Here is a 26606-nt window from a genome sequence, read left to right as displayed (position 1 = left end):
TTCGATTGGCACGAGTGACCAAAGGTTTGGCTATAGCAGGCCAACCATGAATATTGACTCTGTGGAGCTCCTGACGAATAGTTTTGGTAGAAACAGAAGAGTCGATGTGCGCATTTAATTCTGAAGTGAGTTGGGCAGCTGTGATTTTATGTTTTGGGTACAATCCGAGTAAGTAGTTTCTAATTATTGGGCAAAAAACCTCTGCACGTATTAACCTAGAATACTGTCTAACAATTGATGGCTGCTCTGTCAAGTCTTCGTCATCAGTTAGGAACCTGGGTGTGCTCTTTGATACCGATCTTTCATTTGAATGCCACGTTTCTAGCATCTGTAAAACCACCGTCTTCCATCTTAAAAATATATCTAAATTACGACATATGCTTTCAATGAAAAACACGGAACAGTTAGTTCATGCGTTCATGACATCAAGGCTAGATTATTGTAATGCTCTTATGGGTGGTTGCCCTGCACGCTTAATAAACAAACTCCAGCTGGTCCAAAATGCAGCAGCTCGAGTTCTTACCAGAACCAGGAAGCATGACCATATTAGCCCCATTATGTCAACACTGCATTGGCTCCCTATTAAACATCGTATACATTTTTTAATATTTGGTGATAACTTACAAAGCACTAAATGGTTTAGCTCCCCAGTACTTGAGCGAGCTCTTAACCCATTATAGTCCTACACATCTATTGAGATCTCAAAATTCTGCCCAGTTGATAATACCTAGAATATCAAAATCAATTGCAGCCGGTAGATCCCTTTCCTATTTAGCACCTAAACTTTGAAACAGTCTTCCTAACATTGTTCGAGAAGCAGACACACTCTGTCAGTTTAAATCTAGATTAAAAACACATCTCTTTAACCCGGCATACACATAACACATTATACATTTCTATTATTCAAATCAGTTAAATGATTATTAGGCTGCATAATTAGGTCAGCTCGAACCGTGAACACTTCCTATAATACCCGATGTACTCGTTACATCATAAGAAGAATGGCATCTGCGCTACTGTTAGTCTTTCTGTTTATTCCGAGGTTTGTTGTAGTCAGCCGGATCCGGGCCGTATCCAGATCAGATGGTGGACCTGCACCTAGACACGACCACAACGCATCCCTGAAGTGTCAGCAAAGATTGTGTCAACTAGACTCTCCCCTGTGAAGGCCTCATCGACACAACAGCCATCGACACTGATCCTCAACAAACCTGTCTCCATACCGGCGTGATGACTACGATCTTTAACCAGATGGAACTGGATAAATATTTGGAATGTTCTGAGCCAATCTGACTTCTGACCTATAATGCTGCCTGAATCATAATCATACACTGTTCATTCGTTGGCCATAGGAGAACTGGCCCCCGACCGAGCCTGTTTTCTCCCAAGGTTTTTTCTCCATTCTGTCAGCTGATGGAGTTTTGATCCCTTGCCACTTTTGGCTTGCTTAGTTGGGGACATTTAATATTCAACAATACTATTGATCTGCCTGCATTGACACCATTATGAGAACTGAACTGAGCTGGACGATGACATCATGGTTTTCTCCAGAGCGGCTATATATATATATATATATATATATATATATATATATATATATATATATATATATATATATATATATATATATATATATATATATATATATATATATATAAATGAACTAAATTAATAACATTTTTGCAACAAAAATGAACCATTACTGAATTTACTTAAGCTGGACTATGACGCTATTTTTTTCTAGAAACAAACTTTGTTGCATTATTTTCCTGTTATCACTGTAAAGCTGCTTTGAAACAATCTGCATTGTAAAAAGTGCTATATAAATAAAGGTGACTTGACTTAGTACCTGGACATCCCTTTCAGACATCTTTCTCTTGCGTCAAAAGTTACTCCTGCATGCTACGTGGTGGTATGCTGACATTACCCTGAAAAACCATAGCTCTCGATACACCACAAAGACTTGCTGCCCTGGTGACAGATGAGCCAGCGAGACACGCAGCAAAAATTTGTCCTCTTTTAAAATTTGAACTCTGATATGTCACCCATTATGTTGTGTGGATTGCAATATTTTATGTAGAGCTGTGCTATTGCTCTGCTAATTCAACACTCACCCTCACACTTCTTACAAAAGCATCAAAAATCTTACCAACCCCAATATATATACTTTATATACATTACTCCAGTCTTCAGTGTCATATGATTTGCAGCTCAAGAAACTTCTCTTATTATTATCAATGATTAAAACAGTTGTACTGCTTAATATGGAAACCATGATGCATTTTTTTCAGGATTCTTTAATGAACACCATTTATTTGAAATAGAAATATTTTGTAATAATATTAATATATATCTTAATATTAAATCAAATTAAAATATGTCTTGACTGCCACTTTTGAACAATTAAATGCGTCCTTGCTGAATAAAATTCAAATTCATTTTATTAGAGGATAACCCCTTGAGATGGAACATCTCGTTTTCGAGGGGGTCCTCAAGATAACACCAAACACTTACACACTTGTACATACTAAAGCTCTTCCTCTCAACCAACCACCCCAACCTGTCCCACCACTATCCAAAGCGTATTCACATAAACAATATAGTATACTATAATATAAAGATAGAGAGAACCATATTTGACGAAGCCACAAAAACAATCAAATATATAGCCTACATATACATACATATACAAAAATACATACCTAAATACACATACATACACATATGCACGCAGACATGCATGTACACATACATGCACATATGCTCTTACTAAGGGCATTAATGAAAAAAAAAAGTACATTAGTGAAAAAGAAAGTACAGGTCATACACCAGGGAAACATTTACATTGGTCACAGGATTGCAAGTAAATAAAAAGGGGGCTGACTTAAAGAGTGGAAAGGAAGAGATGGACCTTAAGGAACAAGGCAAGCTGTTCCAATCAGAGGGGGCTTTAAATTTGAAAGCACGTCTTCCGATTTCTTTAGATATATTTGGGACAGAAAAAAAGAGATGATCAAGGTGTCTCAGGCCATAAGTTGACCTATATAGAACTAAATGTTGCTTCAAATAAAGAGGATAATTAAAAAAGATACATTTATAAACAAACTGAAACCAGTGTAGCTGTCGTCTGGCCTTTGGTGATAAGAGATTCAATTGCTGGTACATATGACAATGATGGGTTAGGAATGGACATCTCAGCACAAATCGACAGAGACTGTTGTAAACAACATTTAAGGATTTAAGGTATGATTCTGTTGTACTCATATAGACAAAGTCAGCATAATCAATAATAGGAAATAAAAGCTGAGTTACAATTCTTAATCTAATCGATTGTGTGAAGCAATTAATTGAACGGTATAATAGTCTTAAATTATAATTTACTTTTTTCACTATAGAGTCAATATGAGGCCTGAAGGAGAGCTTAGAGTCGAGCCAGAGGCCCAGATATTTAAATTCCTCAACATTCTCCATAAATGTACCATCTAAGAATTTAATTGTTAGACTATTACCTTGGTTATGTCGGGCAGACCTAGTGGAAAATAACAGACTATATGACTCCGAGAACCACTTTTGTATAGTATTAAAATCCAGTTGCAGTGAGGATTGAATCAAATTAATATCACGTTTTGAAGAATAAATAACTGTATCATCAGCATACAAGAGAATTTGACTGTCAGAGCACATTTGTGGAAGATCATTAATGAAAATAGAAAATAAAAGAGGACCTAAACAAGAACCTTGTGGCACACCCTTTTCCATTATCATGAACTGAGAGAAAGCACCATTGAAAATTACACACTGACGTCTGTAGTGAAGATATGAATTAAACCATAAAATGGACTGTTCAGAGAGACCAATGTTATATAATTTATCAAGGAGAATATAGTGATCAACCAGATCAAATGCTTTGGTAAGATCTATAAATAATGCTCCAGTGGACATATTATTGTCCAAAGAAGATGTAGCATCGTTAACAAATTTTGTTAGAGCAGTAATGGTGGAGTAATTGGGCCTAAAACCTGATTGGTTTGGAGAAAAAATAGAAAACTCATTAATATATTTAAACAGTCTCTTGAATATAAGTTTTTCAAATATTTTTACTACATTACTAATAATTGAGATTGGTCTGTAATTGTTAGGATCAAGAGGATCACCACTTTTGTATAAAGGTGTTACTCTAGCACACTTCTAGAGTGTGCTAGAAAATCATATTTTACACATATTTCTATTTATTTCCACACAACAAGGTTGGGAGTTTATGTGAGGTAAAAGCCTTCAGGACGGGGTCAAGTAAGGAGACAGAGCCGTCTTTCCAGACGGCTTCCTCTCTGTCAACTCAGATTACAGAACATTTAAAGCTGCTCTTCTCTCTTCAATTACTGTCATTCTCATCCTTGGGATGCTTTATGACTGCCCCATGTCCCTGAGGGTATGCACACTAAAAGCATTTGAAAATCTGTATTCCAGTAATAGTGTTCAGAAACATGTTCTAAAGATTAATTATTCTGATAATTATACTTTAAACTAGATGACATACTCTAAATATAATGTGAGTGTGTGGTGCCGCCACAATGCTAGTGTGTTCTAGATTCTTACTGGCCCAAGTCATTGCTCACTATCAAGTATATGTGATATTGAGGTCTGACTCTGATGCCTCCTTCTAAATAAACATGTTTCAGCCCATTTTATCATCCAGCAAGCAAAATTATTAGTCTGATCACTTATAAAAGCCAAAGGCACATCATTTCAAATGTTCATGTCTGCTGTGCCAATGGTACAGGACGAGTTCCACACAAAATGTAATACCCTGAACCTGAATATAAAAAGACACTACCATTAAAAACATTAAACTAAACAACAACAACAACAAAGAACAGTGATTTTTAAAAAAATATTTTTTTTTAATCAGCAAGGATGCATCAAATTGATCAAAAGTAACAAAGTAAAGATATTAACAATGTAAAAAAAAAAAAAAAAAAAAAAAAAAAAATCTCCTGTTTTCACAGACAATTTTAATCTAGCTCCTAGACTAAAATGCATGTTTGAGCTGTTTTAACTGAAAGCAACTTGCACTGATATCTTAAAATATGTCCGTGCCATTGTTTAAGATGCACACCAGTACGTTTTTTTTCTTTTTTTCTTCTGAAGCATAAATGAATACTTAAATGCCCTAATTGAACTAAGGCATAATCCTGACTTAATCCAATACCTGTCTGTGAAACTTGGCCTATATTTTAGATAAATGCTGTTCTTTGACTTTCTAATGACTTTCTATTTATCAACGATTCCTGAAATTTTTTATCAAGGTTTCCTACAAAAAAAAAAAAAAAAAAAAAAAAACGATTGAAAGCAACTGTGATTTCGTAAGGATCACTTGAAACTGAAGACTGGAGTAATAGCTGCTGAAAATTCAGATATTACACAAGAATATTATATTTTAAAATGTAATAAAATAGAAACAAATTGGTTTTACTGTATTTTTGATCAAATAAATGCAATTATTTTTTATGCTTTTGAATGGTAGTGTTAATGTATATTGTAAAAAAAAAAAAAGAAAGCTGCTAGAAATGTGTCACACACACACACACACACACACACACACACACACACACACACACACACACACACACACACACACACACACACACACACACACACACACACACACACACACACACACACACACACACACACACACACACACACACACACACACACACACACACACACACACACACACACACACACACACACACACACACTCACACACACACACTCACACACACACTTCAAAGGCTCAATATGACATTGAATTCAAATGGCAAATCTGGTGGTTTAATTTCACAGATGGATGAAGGTTATGCTGAGAGAGACTTTTCCTTACATGAAGTTTTCTAGAGGTTTCTTCTTCGCCTCTAGCTTTACACAGATTTCTTGTATCTTTCTTATACACCCACCCACAGAGTGGATGATTGGAGCAGACCTCAACCTATTACGCCTGTCAGGCCCCATCTGCACATGCAAACAACATTATTTCACCATCTGTGTGTTTCAGCATCCAAACGCTCACGTCTGTGTTGCTGTCTGAAGCTTACAAGATGCAGTGATACTTAGTGACAGAGCAAAGAGACCAATCACACTTCAACTTCAAAATGGCACAAACATAAACATACACAAACACGAAAACACATTTTCACAGTTAAAAGAGAACATGCACTCTTATGATGTGTTACTGAACTTGTTAATGCACTAAGTGTAAGTGTGAGTGAGTGGAGATGTGTCACTGTAACATCTGAGTCAGCATCTTTCTCTCTCACATACGATACATCTACTAAAAGGAATGTTCTGGGTTAATTAATTAAATATGACTAGCAACAGCATCTGTAACAATACCACAGACAATAATTGTGACTTTTACCACTCAGTTTGTAAAAAACAAAACAAAATTGTGCATCTATGGGGCAAGGAATTGCCACTGGCAGTTTAAACTCCTGGTACAACCTGGTAACTTTCGCATTATATAAGGAAGGACACCAGATTTGTTTTTAACTATTTGCAAAGCACAATTTCGATCCACTAAAATTACATCTATAACATAAAATTAGATATTTGTCCGCCTAAAAAAAGTAGTCCCACCGAAATGGAACAAATTTGTCTTTACAGATCTAAATGTAATAAAATCACACACAAAAAAAAAGAACACAAATTTCTGTGTTTCAACCCTCTGTAATATCTTGCCCCATAGACATCAATTTAATTGTGTAAGTGTAAATATATAATATTCTCTCTTTCTTGTCTAAAAACAAGTGAAAAAATATGTGGAAATATCATGTCACGGATCGGACGCTGCCGACCGAAATTAACCTGTCTTGAACCCGGAACATTTCTTTAATTACAAACCCAATAAAAATGCTATTATACGCTCTTTACAAAAGCAATTTAAATACTTTCCTTATCACCCGTAGATGATCATTATAGCAAAGAAAAAAATAATAATTTAGATGGTGATATTCATCTCTCTCAAAAGGCCATCTGACTACATAACCACATTAATTTTGAGTAAGGCGTAATTTCATTCCATGTTGGCATAATCAGTTTTGTGAGTGGAAAGCCGGTGCTACATCTCTTGAAATATTGCTAAGCAAGAGACAAGGGAAACCATTATTTGCTTATACCATGAAATACATGTTGATATCTGGTCATTTGAAATCTGTGAGTCTGATTTTTCATACAGTGAACATTTCATGGAAGGAACATGAAAGGAAAATCGCAGAGAATTAATCCTGGTGGAGAATCCACGCCTTGGGCATGGAGTGAGTGTACGTGAGAGAAAGAAAGATATGAAGAGAGAGGAGGAAAGCAAATAAGACAGTAAGAGACGGCGTGAGCAAGAAACAGCTAAGGATGATGGAAGCATTTTCCTGATTGATTCATGTCGTGTTGCAAACCACTGATTTACACCCCTGATCACTTTTAAAGGAACAGTTGTTCTAAGCCTGTGTGCTGTCATATTTACTACATTAAAAAGAATCTTCAGGTGGTCTTTTCCATACAAGTCATAATCATCACAACCATCACAATAATCAAGCTTACATATATAGTGTGTGTGTGTGTGTGTGTGTGTGTGTGTGTGTGTGTGTGTGTGTGTGTGTGTGTGTGTGTGTGTGTAGAATGTACAATGTTAAGATTCTCCTTTTTTGTGTTCCCCTCAAAGGGTTTGGAATTGACATGAAGGCAAGTAAAATATGAAAGAATTTTCAATTTGGGGGATGAATTATGCCTTTAACACAAACTCTATCAGGTCATTTGAACCACACAAACTATAAATCATCAACATATGCTGCAGATATTCTTACCATCTCTCTCACTACTGCAGCCTCTCCTTATTTATCTCGCTCTCTCCTATCTTTCCAATCTTGCTTTCTGAAACACGCTTACACACCGTCTCACACACACTGTCAAAATTCCAGTGGACTGTGCACATATTCAGCAGTCATTAAGCCAGCATTTAGGAAATCAACCACAGTTATCACACTCTAAAAAAATGCTAGGTTGTTTCAACCCATGTTTGTGTCAAATATGGACAAACCCAACCATTGGTTTACATTTTTAAATGAAATTTTTGAACCCAACGGTTGTGTTTGTACACATTTTACCCAAACATGAGTTGAAACAACCCAGCATTTTTTAGAGTGAAATATCTGGAGACATTAAGTATAGGGCTCTAAGCAAAAATGCTACTGGGAGTGACACAAAAAAAACACCAGACATTTAATATGTTGAGGCAAAAAATTAGCAGCTTTACAAGGAATAGTAGGGAACTCCTCGAGATGTTGAAGTCGATGAAGAAGAAGGCAGTGGTCCCCAGTGCTTCCCAACCCATTTTTTCTTAAGTGTCCCCACAGCCCCATCAATAATGCTCAAGTATCCATTCATAAACACCAAACTAGACAAATGTGCCTTAAGAACTATAAATAAAACCATTTAGTGTAACATTTCAAAATGATTAATCGCTTAAAAATAATCAAGCAATAATGTATGTGTAAAACAGAATCACATAACATACATGTTTCATTTATTTCCTTATTTCCATGTGCCCCTTACAACCTGCTTGAACGATGTGTGTGTTGCCGCGTACCAGCAGGTGTGGTGTCTCCCTGTCCAGATGTTATTCTATAACACTGTGCATTTTGTAGCATGTCCATTTCTCTGGAAGTACATATGTGGCCCCTCTATCCTTCAGTGTACACGTTTGTGCACATGTATGTGTTCGTGTGTCACTAAGGACACTTACCTGCTCTTTTGGCAGGCGGCGCAGATATAGCCCCTCTCGCTCTGGCTGTAGGTGCAGCAGGATTTGCAGACGTTGTAGTGGCAGTCCAGACACAGGCGCTTGGGGTTGAGCAGGAAGGCGAAGGGAGAGCAGCAGCGGATGCAGCAATGCTCGTTGAACTTGTGCTGCTTGGACAGAAGCAAACAACGACTGCCCTCCTCCTCCAGCTCCTGCTTCATTTCACTACAGAGAGAGACAGGCAGGATTGGAGGGGAGGGGTTGGTGGAAAGCGAATGAGAGAGGGAGTGGGAGGGGATAAAGAGAGAGAAAGGGGGTGTGAATGAGGGGATGGAGAGAGGAGAGAGAGAGAGAGAGAGAGAGAGAGAGAGAGAGAGAGAGAGAGAGAGAGAGAGAGAGCGAAGAAGATAGGTGAGCAAGTGCATCTGAAGGAGAGGTTGAAGGCACACAGTCATGCAGAATAATTGCGACGCTGCGAGGAATGAAAAATTAAAGGGAGAATAATTCTGGAGAACAATTATTCTATTCCTTTTCTCTTACTAAATTTCTGTTTACACACGTACACACATACACGCACACACAAAAATACAGTATGAGGATAAGGGCTGGACTAGGATTGAAAAACAGACCACACAGCAGATTCCCACTGTATAGTTGTGAAACCTAGCGAGGTGCCTTCTAAGTTGCAGTTTACACAGACAACATTCTATTTTTTGCATTCCACTGCACTGCTCTTCCATTGTTGTTCTACGTAAATATGCGCTAGACTGATGCGTTTTACCGCTGCGCTCACATTCGCAACTTTTGCAGCATCTTGCGATTGGCGCTCAAGTTAAAACCTTTAGAAAATGTGTCTTTAGACCTCAAGTTTTCCCCCCCATTTCACTGCCCTGCATGTCCCTTGTACGGCGCGAGGACACGGATTTCGAGAGGGGGCGGGGGGGGCGTACTGTCAGGAGTATGTTTTGTTTAATTAGCCGCGTTTCCACTGTCGGGCCAGTGCGAGCCAGGGCTTTAAACGGGTAACCTGTAGCACCGAGCCACACTGCGTTTCCAATGTCGGGCCAGAAGCTCCACAGTGCTTCACTAAAACACGCCTGTAACACGCCACTCTGGAACAACGTCACACTTACCCATTATTTCACCAACAAAGGGAAGTTTTGTAATAATAAAAAAAGCACAAAAAAAATAAAAATTTTGTTTTATCAGAAAACCAATCAGAAAGAAATCACTGGAAACTAGCGTGATCGCAAAACAAACATGATAAAAGCGACCGTTTGCTGGCATTTTTGTTGTTTACTTGAATATTTAAATCCCAAGAATCTATGTTTTACCACAGGTTTACAATAAAAAGTGATACATTGATCATAATGAATTAATTTGTGTCAAAATGTCACATTAGTCACACAGAAATAAAGTGGTTTACCGTTAGGTCTATTTCCAAAAAAGAAAGAGGACAGACTTATTCAGTCGCGTCTGTTTCTGTTTATTTGGTAGTTACAGGACATATTTACATCACATTTAGAAAGAACGATCACTTCTACAAATATTCCACCAAAAATACGACCTGAGGAGCTTTAGCACTCTCTCCCGGTAGGCTATACAGTTTCAGTCAGAGAAACAGAGGAAGCTCCTGCAAAAAAAAAAAAAAAAGTTGTTTTATTTTATGATAGTCTGATTTGTCTGATTTCTTCAAGCGTTCATATTTACCATGTTTACTATGGTTATGGTTAGCGTGCATAGTCTTTTGCATTGCGTATAAATATTTCTACATTATACGGTGATCAGAATCCCCATCGGATCACAAACAGAAGGCATTCAAACATGAAAGTGAGTTTTGAGATAAATAATTTTTTTTAAATATATTTTAAAAGTCTTTAATGCTGAATTTGCTGATGTTATCTGACAGAATCATCCGGCGCTGCCGTCTCCAGACTCAGGTAAACTCCACCTTTGTTCGAAACCACTCCTCCCGAGCTGGCCCGCTTTGGACCAAGGTATTCGGCAGGCCAGAAAACCCTGACCGTTTGCCCAGAGGAAGCCCCGACAAGGCCCGATCAAGCCCCGGAAGTGACAGTGGAAACGCGACTGGCCCTGGCACGCACTAGCATGCCCGCGGCTATTGTGTTTGTTCTTGTCTTGACCTAGTTTATAGTTTTTGTCAGTTTCATTCAGTTCATTCAGTTCGTTAATTAACTCATTATTTCCCTCGTTTAGTTCTGGTATAAGTACTCCCTGTTTTGTTCAGTTTTTTGTACTGTCTTGTCAGTGTTAAGAAGTTGTTTCGTGTGTTTTGCTATTATTGTTTAATTAAAGACTATTTCCTGGTATTCTCCTTCATCGTGTGCTTCCTTGCAACAGATACCCTTGACATAGGGTCACAAAGAACAAATATTGGGTAAAATAACCTATTTTTCTTTTACAGTGTCTCATGCATGACACCATGGGCCCTATTTTAACAATGGTTTAAAGCGCAAGCGCATTTGGGTGTGTCCGAATCCACTTTTGCCAGTTTAATGACGGGAAAAATGGTTGGCGTGCCCGGCACATGATCTAAAAGGATTGTCCCTATTCTCTTAATGAGTAATGGGTGTGTTTTGGGTGTAACATGCAAAAAAACAATGAGAGTCTCATCTCCCATTCCCTTTAAAAGCCAGTTGCGCTCGCATCATGGCGGATTCGCTATTTACATAGCGGAATTTGCAAGAAGAAAAACAGAACGTTTCTCTAGCGAGGAAATGGATCTGCTCGTGTGCGAGGTTAAAGCGTACGAGCAGACCATCTACAGGACAAAGTGTATTCATTAACTTTAAATAACAAAATAAATATTGCACCATTGACTTTAGACCAGGTTTTGGTCAATGGTTCAGTCTATTTCAGTTGCTTCACAATAGCAACGCGCCAACAATGCACCTGAACACTCCTCGTTTTCAGACTAGCATGCCCATGGGCGCACAAATGAGCGCAAATGCATTTGCTATTTAAACAACGTGGTGCAGGACGTGAAAATAATAACTGCATAGGGCAGAAACTAGCAAAAAACACTTGCGTCTCACCTGGCGCCTGGGTGTATGATAGAGTCCCACGTTCTACATCAGGGGTGTCTAAACTCGGTCCTGGAGGGCCATTGACCTTCAGAGTTTACATTTACATTTAGTCATTTAGCAGACGCTTTTATCCAAAGCGACTTACAAATTAGGACTAATTTAAGCGAGTCATCATAAAGAGGCAAAAAACAACAACAACACAAGAAGTGCTCAAAATACGAAGTTCAGGTATTATTCAGAGGGGCATAAGCCTGATAAGTGATGTTTCAAAGGGAAAAACATCGGGGTTTTTTTTTTTTTTTTATGAGGATAAGTGCTCACGGAAGAGATGGGTTTTTAGCTGTCTTTTGAATGTTGTCAGGGATTCTGCATTCCGGATGAGGGTGGGGAGAGCGTTCCACCAGCATGGAACTGTGAATGAGAATGTTCTGGAAAGTGATTTTGTGGCTTTCCAACGCATTCTCATCCTTGGGCGTCATAATACTGACGCTTTTGACATTTCGTCTACATCGAACGCACATGGCACCCTTTAGCGTCAATATGAGACGCACAGAGCTTTGTTCGGTGATGGGTAGGTTTAGGTGTAGTGTAGGGATAGGGTTAGACCGCTAGGAGGCGCCTTCTGGCCCATTTCTATCTGCGTCTCATATTGACGCTAAAGGGTGCCATGTGCGTTCGATGTAGACGAAATGTCAAAAGCGTCAATATATGACGCCTTGGGATGAGAACGGGCTGGGCTTTCTGTGATGGAACCACGAGACGTCGCTCGTTGACCGATCGTAGGTGTCTGGTAGGGATGTAGACTCGTAGGAGTGAGTGAAAGTAGGAGGGAGCTGAGCCTGTGATGGATCTGTAAGCAAGCGTCAATGCCTTGAACTTGATGCGAGCAGCGAGAGGTAGCCAGTGTAGAGAGATGAACAGAGGAGTGACGTGGGCCCTTTTGGGCTCGTTGAAGACAAGACGAGCTGCAGCATTCTGGATCATCTGTAGGGGTTTGATTGCACATGCTGGAAGTCCAGCCAGAAGGGCATTGCAGTAGTCAAGCCTAGAGATGACCAGGGCCTGGACGAGAAGTTGTGTTGCATGCTCAGTTAGGAAAGGCCGGATCTTCCTGATGTTGTGCAGTGCAAACCTGCAAGATCGAGCTGTCTTTGAAATGTGGTCTGTGAAGGTCAGCTGGTCATCAAACGTTACTCCAAGATTTCTGACCGACCTTGATGGGGTGATTAATGATGATTCTAGCTGGATGGTGAAGTCGTGCTGTAGAGACGGATTGGCAGGGAGGACGAGAAGCTCAGTCTTTGCCAGGTTGAGCTGCAGGTGAGAGTTCAGTTCCAACTTGCTTTGTAGCATGCCTAGTTAACCCATGATTAGCTGGTTTGTTTATTGTTTGTCCCTGGATTGTTGGTGTGTTTAATTGGGGTTGGAGCTAAACTCTGCAGGCCAGTGGCCCTCCAGGAGCAGAATTGTACACCCATGTTCTAAATAGTTAAACTTTTAAAAATGTGTCTCTAGACGGTGCTCTTTTTTTCCATTTCACTGCCTCACATCTCGTGTTTTCAATTAAACACAAAAACGTGTTCTGTGCTTTTTAAGCGTGAAGCTGATCTTGTTTAAACTTGACAGTGCATCTTAAAAACATGACACACAACACTGAAAAAGCAGTGAGACATAGTGTGACTGCCAAAGATGCCCATCTAGCACTTTTACGTAGACAAACAATTAAAAAGCAATGAAACAAAACATATTTTGTGTGAATCTACCATAAGAATCTGACTAAAACTAGGTAGGAGGCTACATAATTAAGTTGCCTACCTTTTGGCCTACCTTAACAGTCTTTGCGTAGGGAGCAAGTCTATGATCCCATTGAAATGCTGCCTCCGTAGGCAGCTCACAGGTCAACCAGCTCATCGGGAAAAGTTCTGATGCCCTGACTCACATGCTATACGTTTCACTAGGCAAATGAGCAATACATTTAGTCAACCCACCGTTAAGCGCATGTATCAGCACAAACAAATGATCATTCCATTAAATTATTCTACTCTACCTGCCCTCCAACTCTTTGCTTTCCTTTTCAGATATTCAATATTTTAAACTAGATGTGTTGCTTTGATACCCAGACAACAGGATGCCTACACACAAAGCAAGCTGTTACGTTCCAGAGAAACATGCCAGACCAGTATCAAGCCTCTTGTTTCAGAGGAGGGGCTGGAAATTATATTTACCACAGTGGGATTTAAATTATCCTAATTAATTGTGGAAAGCTTATGAAGCAAACACGGTAAAGCCATGTGGATGAGAAAAAAGATTTTGAGGGTTTAGGAAACACATGGATGCCTGTGAATGCACACAATGTGCACAATATTCCAGTACTTCAAAAGCATAAATTCAGACTTTAAGGGTTAAAGATGTTTAATTGCACGGGCACGCTCATATCCCCGATTGTTACATTTTGATTACCTTTGCCGGTGTCATCTAATGCCCACTTAAAGTTAATCTTTAAAAAAACAAATAAGTTAATAACACTGTTAAATGTAATCTTTAGAAAATATCTAAATAAATATCTAATAAATCCATAATTGTTCATACTATACATTATATTGTTGTGATGCCTAAATTCACTTGAAGCATTTAAAATGATTACTTTTTAGTGTTTTTATTCCTTTTTATTTTGACAAAATATATAATTGTATTATCGGCTGGCAGGACCCTACAGTTGGGATCAGGGCCGGAGTGATATATGCATTCCAACCAACCAAATATACAGATTCATAACAAATTACATATAAACTTCTTCAACATACATTCTGCAATCAAACGTACGAATAGGCACAGCTGACAGACAGCAGTATGGATTATGCTTTTCTATGAAATGTCACATTACACCACAGTTGCAATTGAGTTCACTGGAGGCTAGTTACAGCTGAACCCAAGTGCAGTTTATTTAACATAATCCAAAGACTTGATTTTGACTTTGACTTTACCAACAGAGGTTACACGGACAATACTAGACAAGAGACAATGGGAAAATGAAGGCTCTTTATACACACAAGACTAATGACCAAACAAGAAACACCTGAACACAATGAAACAATGAACCAATCAAAACTTGACACATAAGACAAAGGGAAGCACAAGACATGATCATACAAAGAAATCACATGACACAGGAACCATGACTGTGAGAAATTACAAAATAAAAAAAATTAAACAAAACAAAAATATACATATACAACCAGGAATAACATATCTAAACCTGAACTGGTACAACAGTAGTCAAATTGATATGCTGCCTGCCGGGAATTACCCCGATTCGCCACTCTGGGCCTGGTTGGGACATTGGTACATCTGGCATTGTCAATAACTTATTTTAGCTGCATGGCTACAACTATAGCGCCCAACATTCCTCATATTCAACTGTGTGCAGGATTTATGGGATACTGTTGGGCAGTTGGTCATTTTGAACTATGGATCCAGCAGTGGTACAAGGCAAGCACACATCTATGAAATACCATTGCGGAAGCACTTGTGCTGTCCGTGGTCCTGAAAAAACAATTCAACTAACTACAACAATAACTACAGCATACTTCCACCATTTCTTGCCTCTTCATGCAGTCTGGTGGTTATCAAGGCTAAAGGCGAATGTACAAAGCCATACTACAATCTGTAGTTTCGATTATTTTGCCACATGGGTATATATGAATATACAAGTCTGCTTCATTCACGTGTCGTTATACGAATTATATTCCATTCTGTAATACTGTCATATCACCAAGGTGAACATGTGGCCAAACATTTCAACTGATATTTAAGTCTGTTAAAGGAGTCATGACCTGTAATTTTCACTTTTCCACGAGAAAAAATTTATGTTATGATTGCCTAACGATTATACACTGGCCGGGAAGCCGATATTTAAAAGTGAAGCGTTTGTTTACCCCTGGGTTCGTCAACCAGCCCACGTGCACGCGCACTCAAATACGTGATGTTAATTTCTGCGCCGACTTGACGTCAAGTCGGCGCAGGATATACCATATATGGACACCGCAGACCTATGCTGCAGGAAGCCCGCCCTGACCCTCTCCCCCTCATATTCAGTCGAGCGCCGCCATGAATTCCGATTCGAAGTACGCACTCGACCGTGAAAGATGCAGAAACGTGGTGCACACGTGAGTTGCTCTGTTGTTGACTGCCAGAATCAACATGGAAATGTTTTTTTCTCTCCCAAGAACGGACCAAGCTATCAGGGACCAGTGGATTAAATTCATTTTTAATGACGTGGTTCCTACAACCCTTCCCACTGGCTTAGGTGTCTGTGCTAAACATTTTACAAAAATTGCGTTGCAATGATAAGATCTTTATTCACGCGATCAACAGACTGTCTGTCATCTGCTCAGTCAGTGCTCATCATGCTGCAACCTTTCATGTGATGGAATAGATTTAAATATAATGCTTTAAACGATACTTTTCACGATTTGTTAATCTCGATAGCTGTAAAAGTAAAAACGTAGTAAAAGTTTTCGACAGAGTTCATGTAATACTATTAGCTATTTCATATGCAAGCATGTCAGCCAATCACAGCAGTGGGCGTTTGCAATGCAGTCTCACAGCAGACACGCCCCTTAAAACAGAGCGTTCAAATCTGAGGCTGAAATCAGGCTTGGAAAAATGGCTTTTATTTATAAATTATGACCATTTTTGATGTAAAAATCATACTAACATTATAAGGGCACCCCAGGCAACATTATAAAATAATAAAACAATCCAGTTCATGACTCCTTTAATGTGTAATGTTTATTTTAAATAATAATATATAAATATATGAGACTCTGATGTTGAACTGCTTACAAAAATTAATCATATCCATGTTTTTTATTGCCTTTTCTACCACTCTTTCAAACACACACAATCACACTCACACATACCAGATTCAGAGCCGGGTCTAATAATGAAAAACTGCCAGTTCTGTTTTAGCAGGGTTATTCCTCACCAATAACTAAATCAGTTAATATAAAATGGCTTAGGAGGGAAGGATAGATAAATGAGATAAATGAGGAAGAGGAAGTAAACAATGAATGAGTAAATATAATTTGGTGTATCCTAAGACTTGTCAGCCAAAGCAGACAAGCATTTAATCAAAATCAGCCATTGTCAAGACAAATTATGAGCACTGCAGAATATTCAACCTCACCAAGCGGGCTAAATGGAAAAATAATTAGGGTCATGCAGGCCATGTCAGAATATTTAGATCTACAGATACAGTTCTTTATGCAATGAATAATTGACGATGGGCCTTTGAATTATTCGAAAATAATGCACACCCGAGGTGGTTATGCCGCCCTGACGCGAAGTGGGTGTGCATTATTTTCTAATAATTCAACGGACCGGAGTCAATTATTCCATAAATACAATGGTTACCATACCTAAAAAAAAAAAAAAAGGGTGCTGCTGTTATGTGGATCGGTTGTCTCCCGCTGGATAGTTTTGGTTTGAACAATGGAGGGGTGAAGTGTGAACTGTTTAACAGGGTCCTGAGGCATATGCTCCCTTGTGAAGTCTATTTATTTGTTTGTTTGTTTTTTGCAAAATGGTTCAAACATGCAAATTGGTTGATAACATGACTGCAATGAAGTAGCCTATAGTTAACAATCACTTGTTTACAAAGTGAAACTATCTTTAAAAGTTTACGTATACTGAACATGTTAATTTCCTGTCATCTCTTGGAATATCTGAAAGCCAGATTTTTCCTAATATCATTATTAGCAGAACACATTTTACACATGGGAAAAACCACTTGTTTAGTCAATAATTTATTGGCAGCCCTTTCTAACTTGTACTCGGCCTTAAAAGTAACATAGTTCTTGTAATTGTTTAACTATATAGCATTTGTTACAATAAGGACTATTGATGACTCCTCATTACCATGCTCAGGCCAGTGTTAACTTTTTTCTTTCTTTTTTTTTATCTATAGCATTTCTTATAAAAATAGCAACACAGTTGGAAACTATAGCTACAACATGCCAGTTGTAATATAAATCTTTAGTGAAAAATATATTCCTTTAACAGATTATCTATTATAAAATTCTACAACTAGTCAAATTACCACAATAAATACAGTAGAAAAAGCTTTCTAATTTAAATTTGTGCATGATGGTTTCCCCTTTTTTCATCAGTCTTTTTAGTGGCTGTTTTAGATCATGCTTGACTTTCTCTGTAGCGTTTTACTACATTCTCAATTTTCAAATTCAAATGGGTTGCACATTTTATCATCACCGTCATACAGGAAATCTTATCACACTTTTGGAGCGCGCTGGTGAACGTTCCTGTGGTGATTTGTGCGCCACTCATGCCACATTTAACTATTGGGCTTCAGACACAGTCATTTTGAGCAGATAATTGATCCGTTCAGTTCGTAGGCTACAGCTTATAAAAGCTCAGAACGAGCGATGTATACAAGTCAAGTCAAGCCACATTTATTTATATAGCGCTTTTTACAATACAGATTGTTTCTAAGCAGCTTTACAGAGATAACAGAAAAATGCAACAAAGTTTGTTTCCAGAAGAAAATAGCATCACAGTCCAGCTTAAGTAAGTTCAGTGATGTTTCATTTTGTTGTAAAAAAGTTATTAATTTAGTTCATTTATATATATAGCCGCTCTGGAGAAAACCGTGATGTCATCATCCAGCTCAGTTCAGTTCTCATATAATGGTGTCAATGCAGACAGATCAATATTATTGTTGAATATTACATTTAATGTTACATTTAATGTCCCCAACTAAGCATGCCAAAAGCCAATGGCAACAAAGGTGAAAAAAGGTGAAAAAAGGTGAAAAAAGGCGACAGTGGCAAGGAAACAAAACTCCTTCAGGTGACAGAATGGAGAAAAAAACCTTTGGAGAACCCAGGCTCAGTTGGGGGGCCAGTTCTCCTCTGGCCATTGAACGAACAGTCTATGATTATGATTCAGGCAGAATTATAGGTCAGAAGTCAGATTGGATTGGAACAATCAGAATATTATCCAGTTCCATCTGGGTTAGTTCACCCATAGCCTGATGTGTGCGCTCAGAGTACCAGCAACATGTGAGAAGTGCCGATTAAAATATAGAAGTGCCGGTGTTGTGCCGAATTCTGACCCCCGCCAAATGATTACCCCCCTAGTAGCCTATTGGTAGGTTTTCTGTACGTTCACACCGCCGCCGACTTGAGCTGCAAAGAAGCTCAGGCCGCCCTGTCAAGGACGCTTGTCAAAAAGTACGGGGAAGCTTGTTGACGCTTTGGTCAGATGTCTGGTCAGACGCTCTGATGTCTGTCACACCATGAAATGTAAACAGAAAAAAAAGGGTTTTTTTCAACACCATCGTGTCAATTGATTTTGATTAATATGCGCGAGGGAGAGAGAGCAAGACGTGTTGTTTGAAGATGGTGAAGGTGAGCTCTCTCTCTGCTCATTCTTATATATGCCCGGTCAAGCAGGCCCTGTTAAACTGACAGGACTTAAAAACACATGCAAATGATAAACTTTCACTCTATGGTGGTTAAACTGTGCAATTAATCCGCAAATCACATTCGTCAAGGGCCGGGGAGCAGCTGGATCCGGATCAACTACGATAGCCTACCTATTCTTGACATCGCACAACCTGCGATGTGACTATCGTGGATTCGTACATCGCTGTTATGATGGTGCAAGGAGATGAACCCAAATGCAGACAGTCTTCAAGTGAACTACGTTTATTACAGAAAAACAGGGAAAACAAAACCCACGAGGGGGCAAAACAAGACAGGATCGACTATATTAGACTAACAAGACTAGACTAACACTCAGACAGAAAACTGAACAATAAACTAACAGCTAAGACAGGATCAAACTCTTTAAAAGACTTTCAACAGGTTACTCACGGTTGGTTTCATATAATGAATGACAATGAACCGGCACAGGACAGCAAACACAAGGGGATCAAATAGGGAGAAACTAATGAGGGAAACAGGTGACAAGGGTAAAGCAATGATGACTAAACGAGGATAACAAGGGGGCGGGGCGAGGAAACGAGGACAACACAAGCACATGGCCCGAAGAGCCACGCGCTTGCACACTTAACAAGAGTCTGTTATGATCCTACCCTAAGACAAGAGAAGTATTAAAGACACAAGGGCAGAATCATAACAATCGCGATATCGATGCTTAAACGATACATTGTGCAGCCCTACTGGCAAGACAGAGACAAATTTGAGTATCTATCAGTACTAGTTAAAAATTGTATAAATCATCAGCACGCACTTCACAAACTCACCGAAGACACCAACTATACCAGCTATTTTATCCCATGCCTCGTTCTTTTGTAACTGGTCCCTATATGAAAATAACGTCATATCATAAATGATAAGAAACCAGGCAAAAGCGATTATCAGTTTCTCCTCCATTTTCTCGGAACTAATGTTTTGGTAGGAACAAAAGTTTACATCGTATGTTTCTCTGGAATCAGCCAGCGCGAAGGACGTCTATATTCTGATTGGTTGCTGGCGTTTTGCCGCTGCTTGCCGCTGAATCGCGTCATAGCTCATTACCATAAAGTTGAGCTACTTTCTGATTGATGCTCAAAATGCTCAAAACGCCCAAACCGCGACGCCAATGGATTTGACGCTACTTGCAGCTGAGAGAAGCCAGCTTCCATTGAAAATGAATGACTTCCGGTAACTTTGGAAGCTCAAGTCGGCGGCGGTGTGAACGTACAGTTAGGATTAGTTGTGGGGGAGGGGTTAGGTTTAGGGGTGGGGTTAGGATTAGGCAATCAGATACTGACTTCAAAGAGGGGGGTAATAATTTGGCAGGGAGTTGAAATTTGGCACAGCCCACTTCAAGCACTGAGGGTGAGTAATTAATGACAGAATTTTCATTTTTGGGTGAACTAACCCCTAAACAGTGTTCAGCAGCACCGTCTCTACTAATAGCAAAACTGTAAGTGTATCTGCTTCAAGAATAGCACCATTATTACAGCACTGAGAAATGTCATATAGCTTTTAAGTTGCTAAACTATTTTACTGATAAAATGGTCAGAGCAGCGCTGACAACACGTTTCTGTGAGAGTGTGTTTCCGCACTGTACATTATGTGTGTGTGTTTGAAATAATTTGGCAAAGTGATATGGGCATGTAATGCGGTCAAGACCTGCCTGGAAATACTTTAGCCGTGAGTTTCCATAAAAATAATTGCACACCTTAGAAAGTTTGTCAGCCAATCAGATCAATCAACTAACCTGTTGTATAAATTATGTGTGTAATCCAATGTACATCATTTTTTAGGTTGTGATAATCATCTGTCAATAATGGACAGGACTATTATAAGGGTCCAAATTGGCATTTTACTTTGACCCTTCTTCACTTAACTGATCTAAGATCAGCTTGCTGTACCAAAAACCCAACTTACTGTAACTGCAATAATCACAGTCAATAATTACATCTGATCTGAGAACTGATGTGGGAACTAAGGGAATCAACTAAGGGAATCAGCAAAGCTCCTGTATTGGAATTCACTAGACTTTTCAAAGAAAGATCTACATTCGAGATTAGAGAGTGGTTAGAGATATTGATCTGCTTTTACTAGGGCACTGGGGTATAACACACAACCTTATTTGCTGAATTAATTTCAGATGGATTAGAATAAACAAGTGAATATGTTATTTACTGTACACAGTGAGTACACTGTGAATTAATAAGTAGTGTATTGTATTGATACACAACATAAAATGATTTGTAATACAACATTAGAAACACAAATGTGTGAATAATTCAAAATACTTTTTTTGTTTTATATTTGAATTTAAAATAAAATAAATAAATATAAATACAATTTAAAATATTAAATAAAATATTAGATTGAATTAAACAGTCTAAATAAATAAGATTTATATGATCCATTATTTTAAAGGTCATAGTGTGCAAGAGAAAAGGAGTGTGTGCTTATTTTGTGGTCTGCTTTATGTCAGGTTATATTAAACATTGATTGTAATGGCCAGGGCACCACACCAGACATGCATCACTTCCCCTCTTATAATTCACCTCCTCCTTAACTGGTGATAATAATGGACCTATTAACATTACATTGCCCTGATTGTACTGCAGAGATTGATCACTTCCCCCACCCAGCATTCTCACAAAAGAAAGACACAGCTCTTCTCTCTCAGCCTCTCTCTATTCTTCTCTTACAGCAAGTCGACATTCAATCAATCAGAACATAAAAGAGCGCCATATGCAGTTAAAATGACATGTACATGCCATGAACCAAGAGGAGTATTGATTCAGTTCCTTGTTGTCTGACCATTGTGCAAAACACTAAAGAAAATCTTCAAAAAAACATTGCATTTTTATTAAATTGCGTAAATAAATTGATTATATAGGTTTATTAATTCATTTAAAAATTATTTAAATATATATCAATAATATTATATTACCTAATGAATAAACAAAATAATATAAACAATATAGAATTAATTACATACAGCATTATTTTTTTCATAACCGTAATGAGAATTGGTCCTAAAAACAATTTAATTTCAGGGTGAAATATGACCGGGACAAGTTCTTGTCAGGTTTCGTGAGATTCACCCTGCTCTAGTCGGTTACAGCATGTCCATAAATTTAGCTCTGTACGCCTCTCTTCTGAAACGATGAGTCACAGCATTCATAATTCTGGTCTTCACAGGTCTTTTGGGATCAGGGTTGAGCAGAGAATGTGCAGGCAGTTCAACTCATTTATACTAATGAAAAGGCAGTTGTTTGGCCGTGCAGTGTGGTCTACATGCCTAAAATGAGAAAAATTTACCTGTTAATTATTTCAGAGTTACAAAATATTAATTTAGCAGGTAGCCCGAGGTCTGAAATATTGAATTATGGAGAGTATGCCTTTATGCCCCCGCTGAAAAAGTCAGAAAATATACAACACTGAACACTTCTCATTTATCAAATATAATCAGGCTGGTCTCAGGTCTTTATGGATGGAAGACAGACTGATGCACAGCATGTGAACTCACATCTGCAAACACACACCTACACAACATCAATTCTGGTGACAGCAGGAAAATACCAGAGGCTGTATATCGAAGCTAAGAGGAGCAAAATTTACAGCAGCTGTCCTCACTGTCTCACAACATTCCTGCAAACCCAGAGTGCACACACACACTGATATCGACCCCAGGAGCTTGATCTCTACCCAGCTCTGCTTTCATTAACAGAGGAAGCAAATAAGGCTGGACACAGCAGTAGTTCACAGGGGCTGTATGACCTGTGTGCGGTCCTACATGAACAGAAGAGCACGGCATGGTCATAAAATGTTTCACACAAAATCCCTGCTAAACACACACGCACACACGCACACGCACACACACACACACACACACACACACACACACACACACACACACACACACACACACACACACACACACACACACACACACGCGCATGCACACACACACACACGCTCACACACACACATGAAAACAAATACATACCTCATTCCTTTCTTTTCCCTGTCTCTTTGAATGCCAAAAAGTGATACCAGGTACTGCCATTTTTTGGAGAAATGGTTTTGTATATAGTCCCACAGTCATTTTTTAAAACCATTTTTTAATGGTATATTGACATTACCATGGTATATTGTTTATGTTTGTTTATTTGTTTTTGTACATGCACCGTTGTTTTATATGGCACTATATGTTTTTTGGACATATACCTTGGAAACCATGTTTTTTGCACATTTAGGGTATAATGCATTTTTTACATGCACCATGGTAATAGCATGTTGTTGGATGTCATCATGTTTTTTGTTTTGTTTTTGGACATATACCATGGCAATAGTATGTTTTTATGTTTTTCATAGACAGGTACTATGACCTTGAAGCTGCATACTGTATAAATACCATAGTACTGTATATAGATATTCTAATAATTCAGTAGCATATATCATAGCATTATTTTGTAGGGTCCCAGTTAGCACTGTAAATTCATTCTGATTGGTTGTTCATGCTGCAAAGCATAATGGGAATATGCTGTATTGGTCTCAACCTTTTGTAGAAGAGAAGTGTACGTGTTAAGTCCGAACTCATTCTGGTCCAACTCTTTTGTCAACCCTGTAACATTACAATATAATTTAAAGAATAATGTTTTTTTTTTAACCATTTGTGTGTAAATAATGGTTTCATCTTCAGCTCTCAGTCTATAGGAGACTTTGTATCTTTGAATGTGTAGCTTCGAGAACACAATACATAGGAGCAGAAATGTGAATATGACATTATAAATAATGCACTTACGATCTGACAAGCCCTTGCTCTCTCTCTCTCTCTCTCTCTCTCTCTCTCTCTCTCTCTCTCTCTCTCTCTCTCTCTCTCTCTCTCTCTCTCTCTCTCTCTCTCTCTCTCTCTCTTTCTCTCTCTCTCTCTCTGTCTGTCTGTCTATGTGTGTTTATGAGAGTGGTCTTGCAGTGATCTCATTAGGCTGTCCTTTGGAATGCTATAAATAATTCATTCATCAATTCATTAATCTAATTATAGACTAAATGCCAGGATGTCTACCTTGTGTGTATACAATATATGTGAGAGTGAATGTGTTCGAAAGACTAGAGTTTTAGCCATTAACTGTTATACAAGTAGAATATGTCAGCATAAAGGAACCTCGAATGGGTTTTTAGTCTTTCACAACAGCCACATCAGAACGAGAATAAAACATCAGGATAAGTAGCTCAAACACTCCTGACACTGAATTCAAAAGACTTAGTGACATGGTGCTGACAGGAACCGCATGTTTCTGGTTTGTTATTTTTGAAAAATGGCAATACAACAAACATGAGACCACAAGGCAGTGGTGATGTTTGATGTCTTCAGTAAAGACACAACTCCTCACCCACAAGACCTTAATAAAAGAGGACTATGTTTTCAGAATAAACTTGAGTGTATTAGAACTGATTTATGTGTTTGCCATTTTCAAACATACTGTAAACATCCAGTTCCCTTTAAAAAGACTATAATAAGAGAACTTCATAAATAATATCTCTTCAGCAACATGAAAGAGAAACTAAATACAGCATGCCAGTAATGGGACAGCAACACCTCATGAAATTTCGCTTTTACACCACAGACCCGTGTTGTGTACTGCAGTGATTTTCAACCAGGAGTATGCATACTCTTGTGGTACTTACAGTAAGTAGATTTTGCTTATACCAAGAAATCAGAAATGACAACTATTAGGAAAAAAATCTATTACAAAAATATGCAGCTTTGGTGAGAATAAGAGACTACATATAACATGTACGTATATATATATATATATATATATATATATATATATATATTTTTTTTTTTTCATTCTTTCATCTGATGGCGTTTATGTTCCTTGCCACTGTCGCCTCTAGCTTGCTTACTTAGACACTTATTATTGTTAATATTTTGGTCTGGGTGCATTGTATAAGAACTGAACTGCAGCTGGATGATGACATCACTGTTTTCTCCATATAACTAGGGATTTTTACAACGGAAATGAAACAATGTTGAACTTACTTAAACTGGACAATGACTTTCTTGTAGCGCTGCTGTACAGCCAAAACAACATTTGTTGCATTCATTTCCTGTTATCAATGTAAAGCTGCTTTGAAACAATCTATATTGTAAAAAGCGATAAAGGTGACTTGACTATTATATATATATATATATATATTAGAGGTGGGCATAGATTAATTTTTTTAATCTAGATTAATCTAGATTAATTTTGAAATTAATCTAGATTAATCTAGATTAAAATGGCTCATTTGAATTCTGCCGAAGGCATTCAGAATATGTGTGCTACCCAAATAATGACTATAAAAGTAAGTCTTTGAGAACGGGTTTCTCAAGCCAGGTGGCGCATTAGACCAGGGGCTCATCTCCTGTTTCCAAAATGCATCACAAACTGCTTGAGAAAGCTGTTCTACTCATAGACTGTAAAAGGTTACTACTGTACTGTTACCGTCCGTAGGCAACATTAGGTAGGCCAATGTTATTATCAACTACTATAGGCTATCAATTAGGGATGGGCGATATGGCCTAAAATCTATATTGTGATATACATTTCAGCCTCTTGTGATAACGATTTACAGTATATTATAATAAAACCATTTCAGAACAGAATACACAGACCCATGCTAAACAACTGCTAAATGTTTGTTTTTTTAAAGGGTGTATGTAGTTTTGAGAACATATATTGTGCAAAACTGTAAGTACACAACATCATTTTGCAGATAAATAAAATTTAAGTACACTAGCTGCAGAGACTTAAGTAGGTCTAATGTTTATTATGGCTTGGAGCTTATGAAACCCCAAATTTAAAATTAGAATATTGTCTAACTGATGTCTTTTCAGTTAAAAAGAAACACAACAACGATTCTTAAAATCGAGATGATGTGCTACACCACTAAGCAAGGCTGGATTAGTACCCCCAGGGGCCCCTGGGCACTGAAGCTCATGGGCCCCCTCCCCTACCTGACAACCACACCCTCCAAAGGAACACACACCAGGTGTGGGATTTAACATGCCAATCACTATTGATCAAAAGCTGAATGACTAGTTCACAAGACAATGATACGAAATACATTTTTCTGAAAAGTATGGCTGCACGATTTGGGGAAAATGTCATATTGTGATTATTGAGGTCAATATTGCGATATGCGATTGTGATATAGTAAACAAATGGTTTCATGAGTTAACTTGCTTATTTCTCAAGTAAAATGCACACACAGATTAGTGATAAT

General features: G+C 38.2%; 1 protein-coding gene across 4 annotated transcripts in view; it reads right to left on the bottom strand.

Moving 5' to 3' along the window:
- The window catches only part of myripb (myosin VIIA and Rab interacting protein b), a 269944-nt gene that overhangs the window by 86815 nt on the left and 156523 nt on the right, over window positions 1-26606 (bottom strand). For all 4 annotated transcript variants that reach the window (XM_082183983.1, XM_082183985.1, XM_082183982.1 and 1 more), the window contains one exon: window positions 8795-9016. In XM_082183983.1, coding sequence (XP_082040109.1) covers window positions 8795-9016 — 222 coding nt within the window. The remainder of the gene's footprint in view (window positions 1-8794; window positions 9017-26606) is intronic.

Source organism: Leuciscus leuciscus (assembly GCF_965113295.1).
Source record: "Leuciscus leuciscus genome assembly, chromosome: 11".
Taxonomy (NCBI): Eukaryota; Metazoa; Chordata; class Actinopteri; order Cypriniformes; family Leuciscidae; genus Leuciscus; species Leuciscus leuciscus.
The sequence above is the reverse complement of the archived record's forward strand: the minus strand, read 5'-3'. Positions and strand labels throughout refer to the sequence as shown.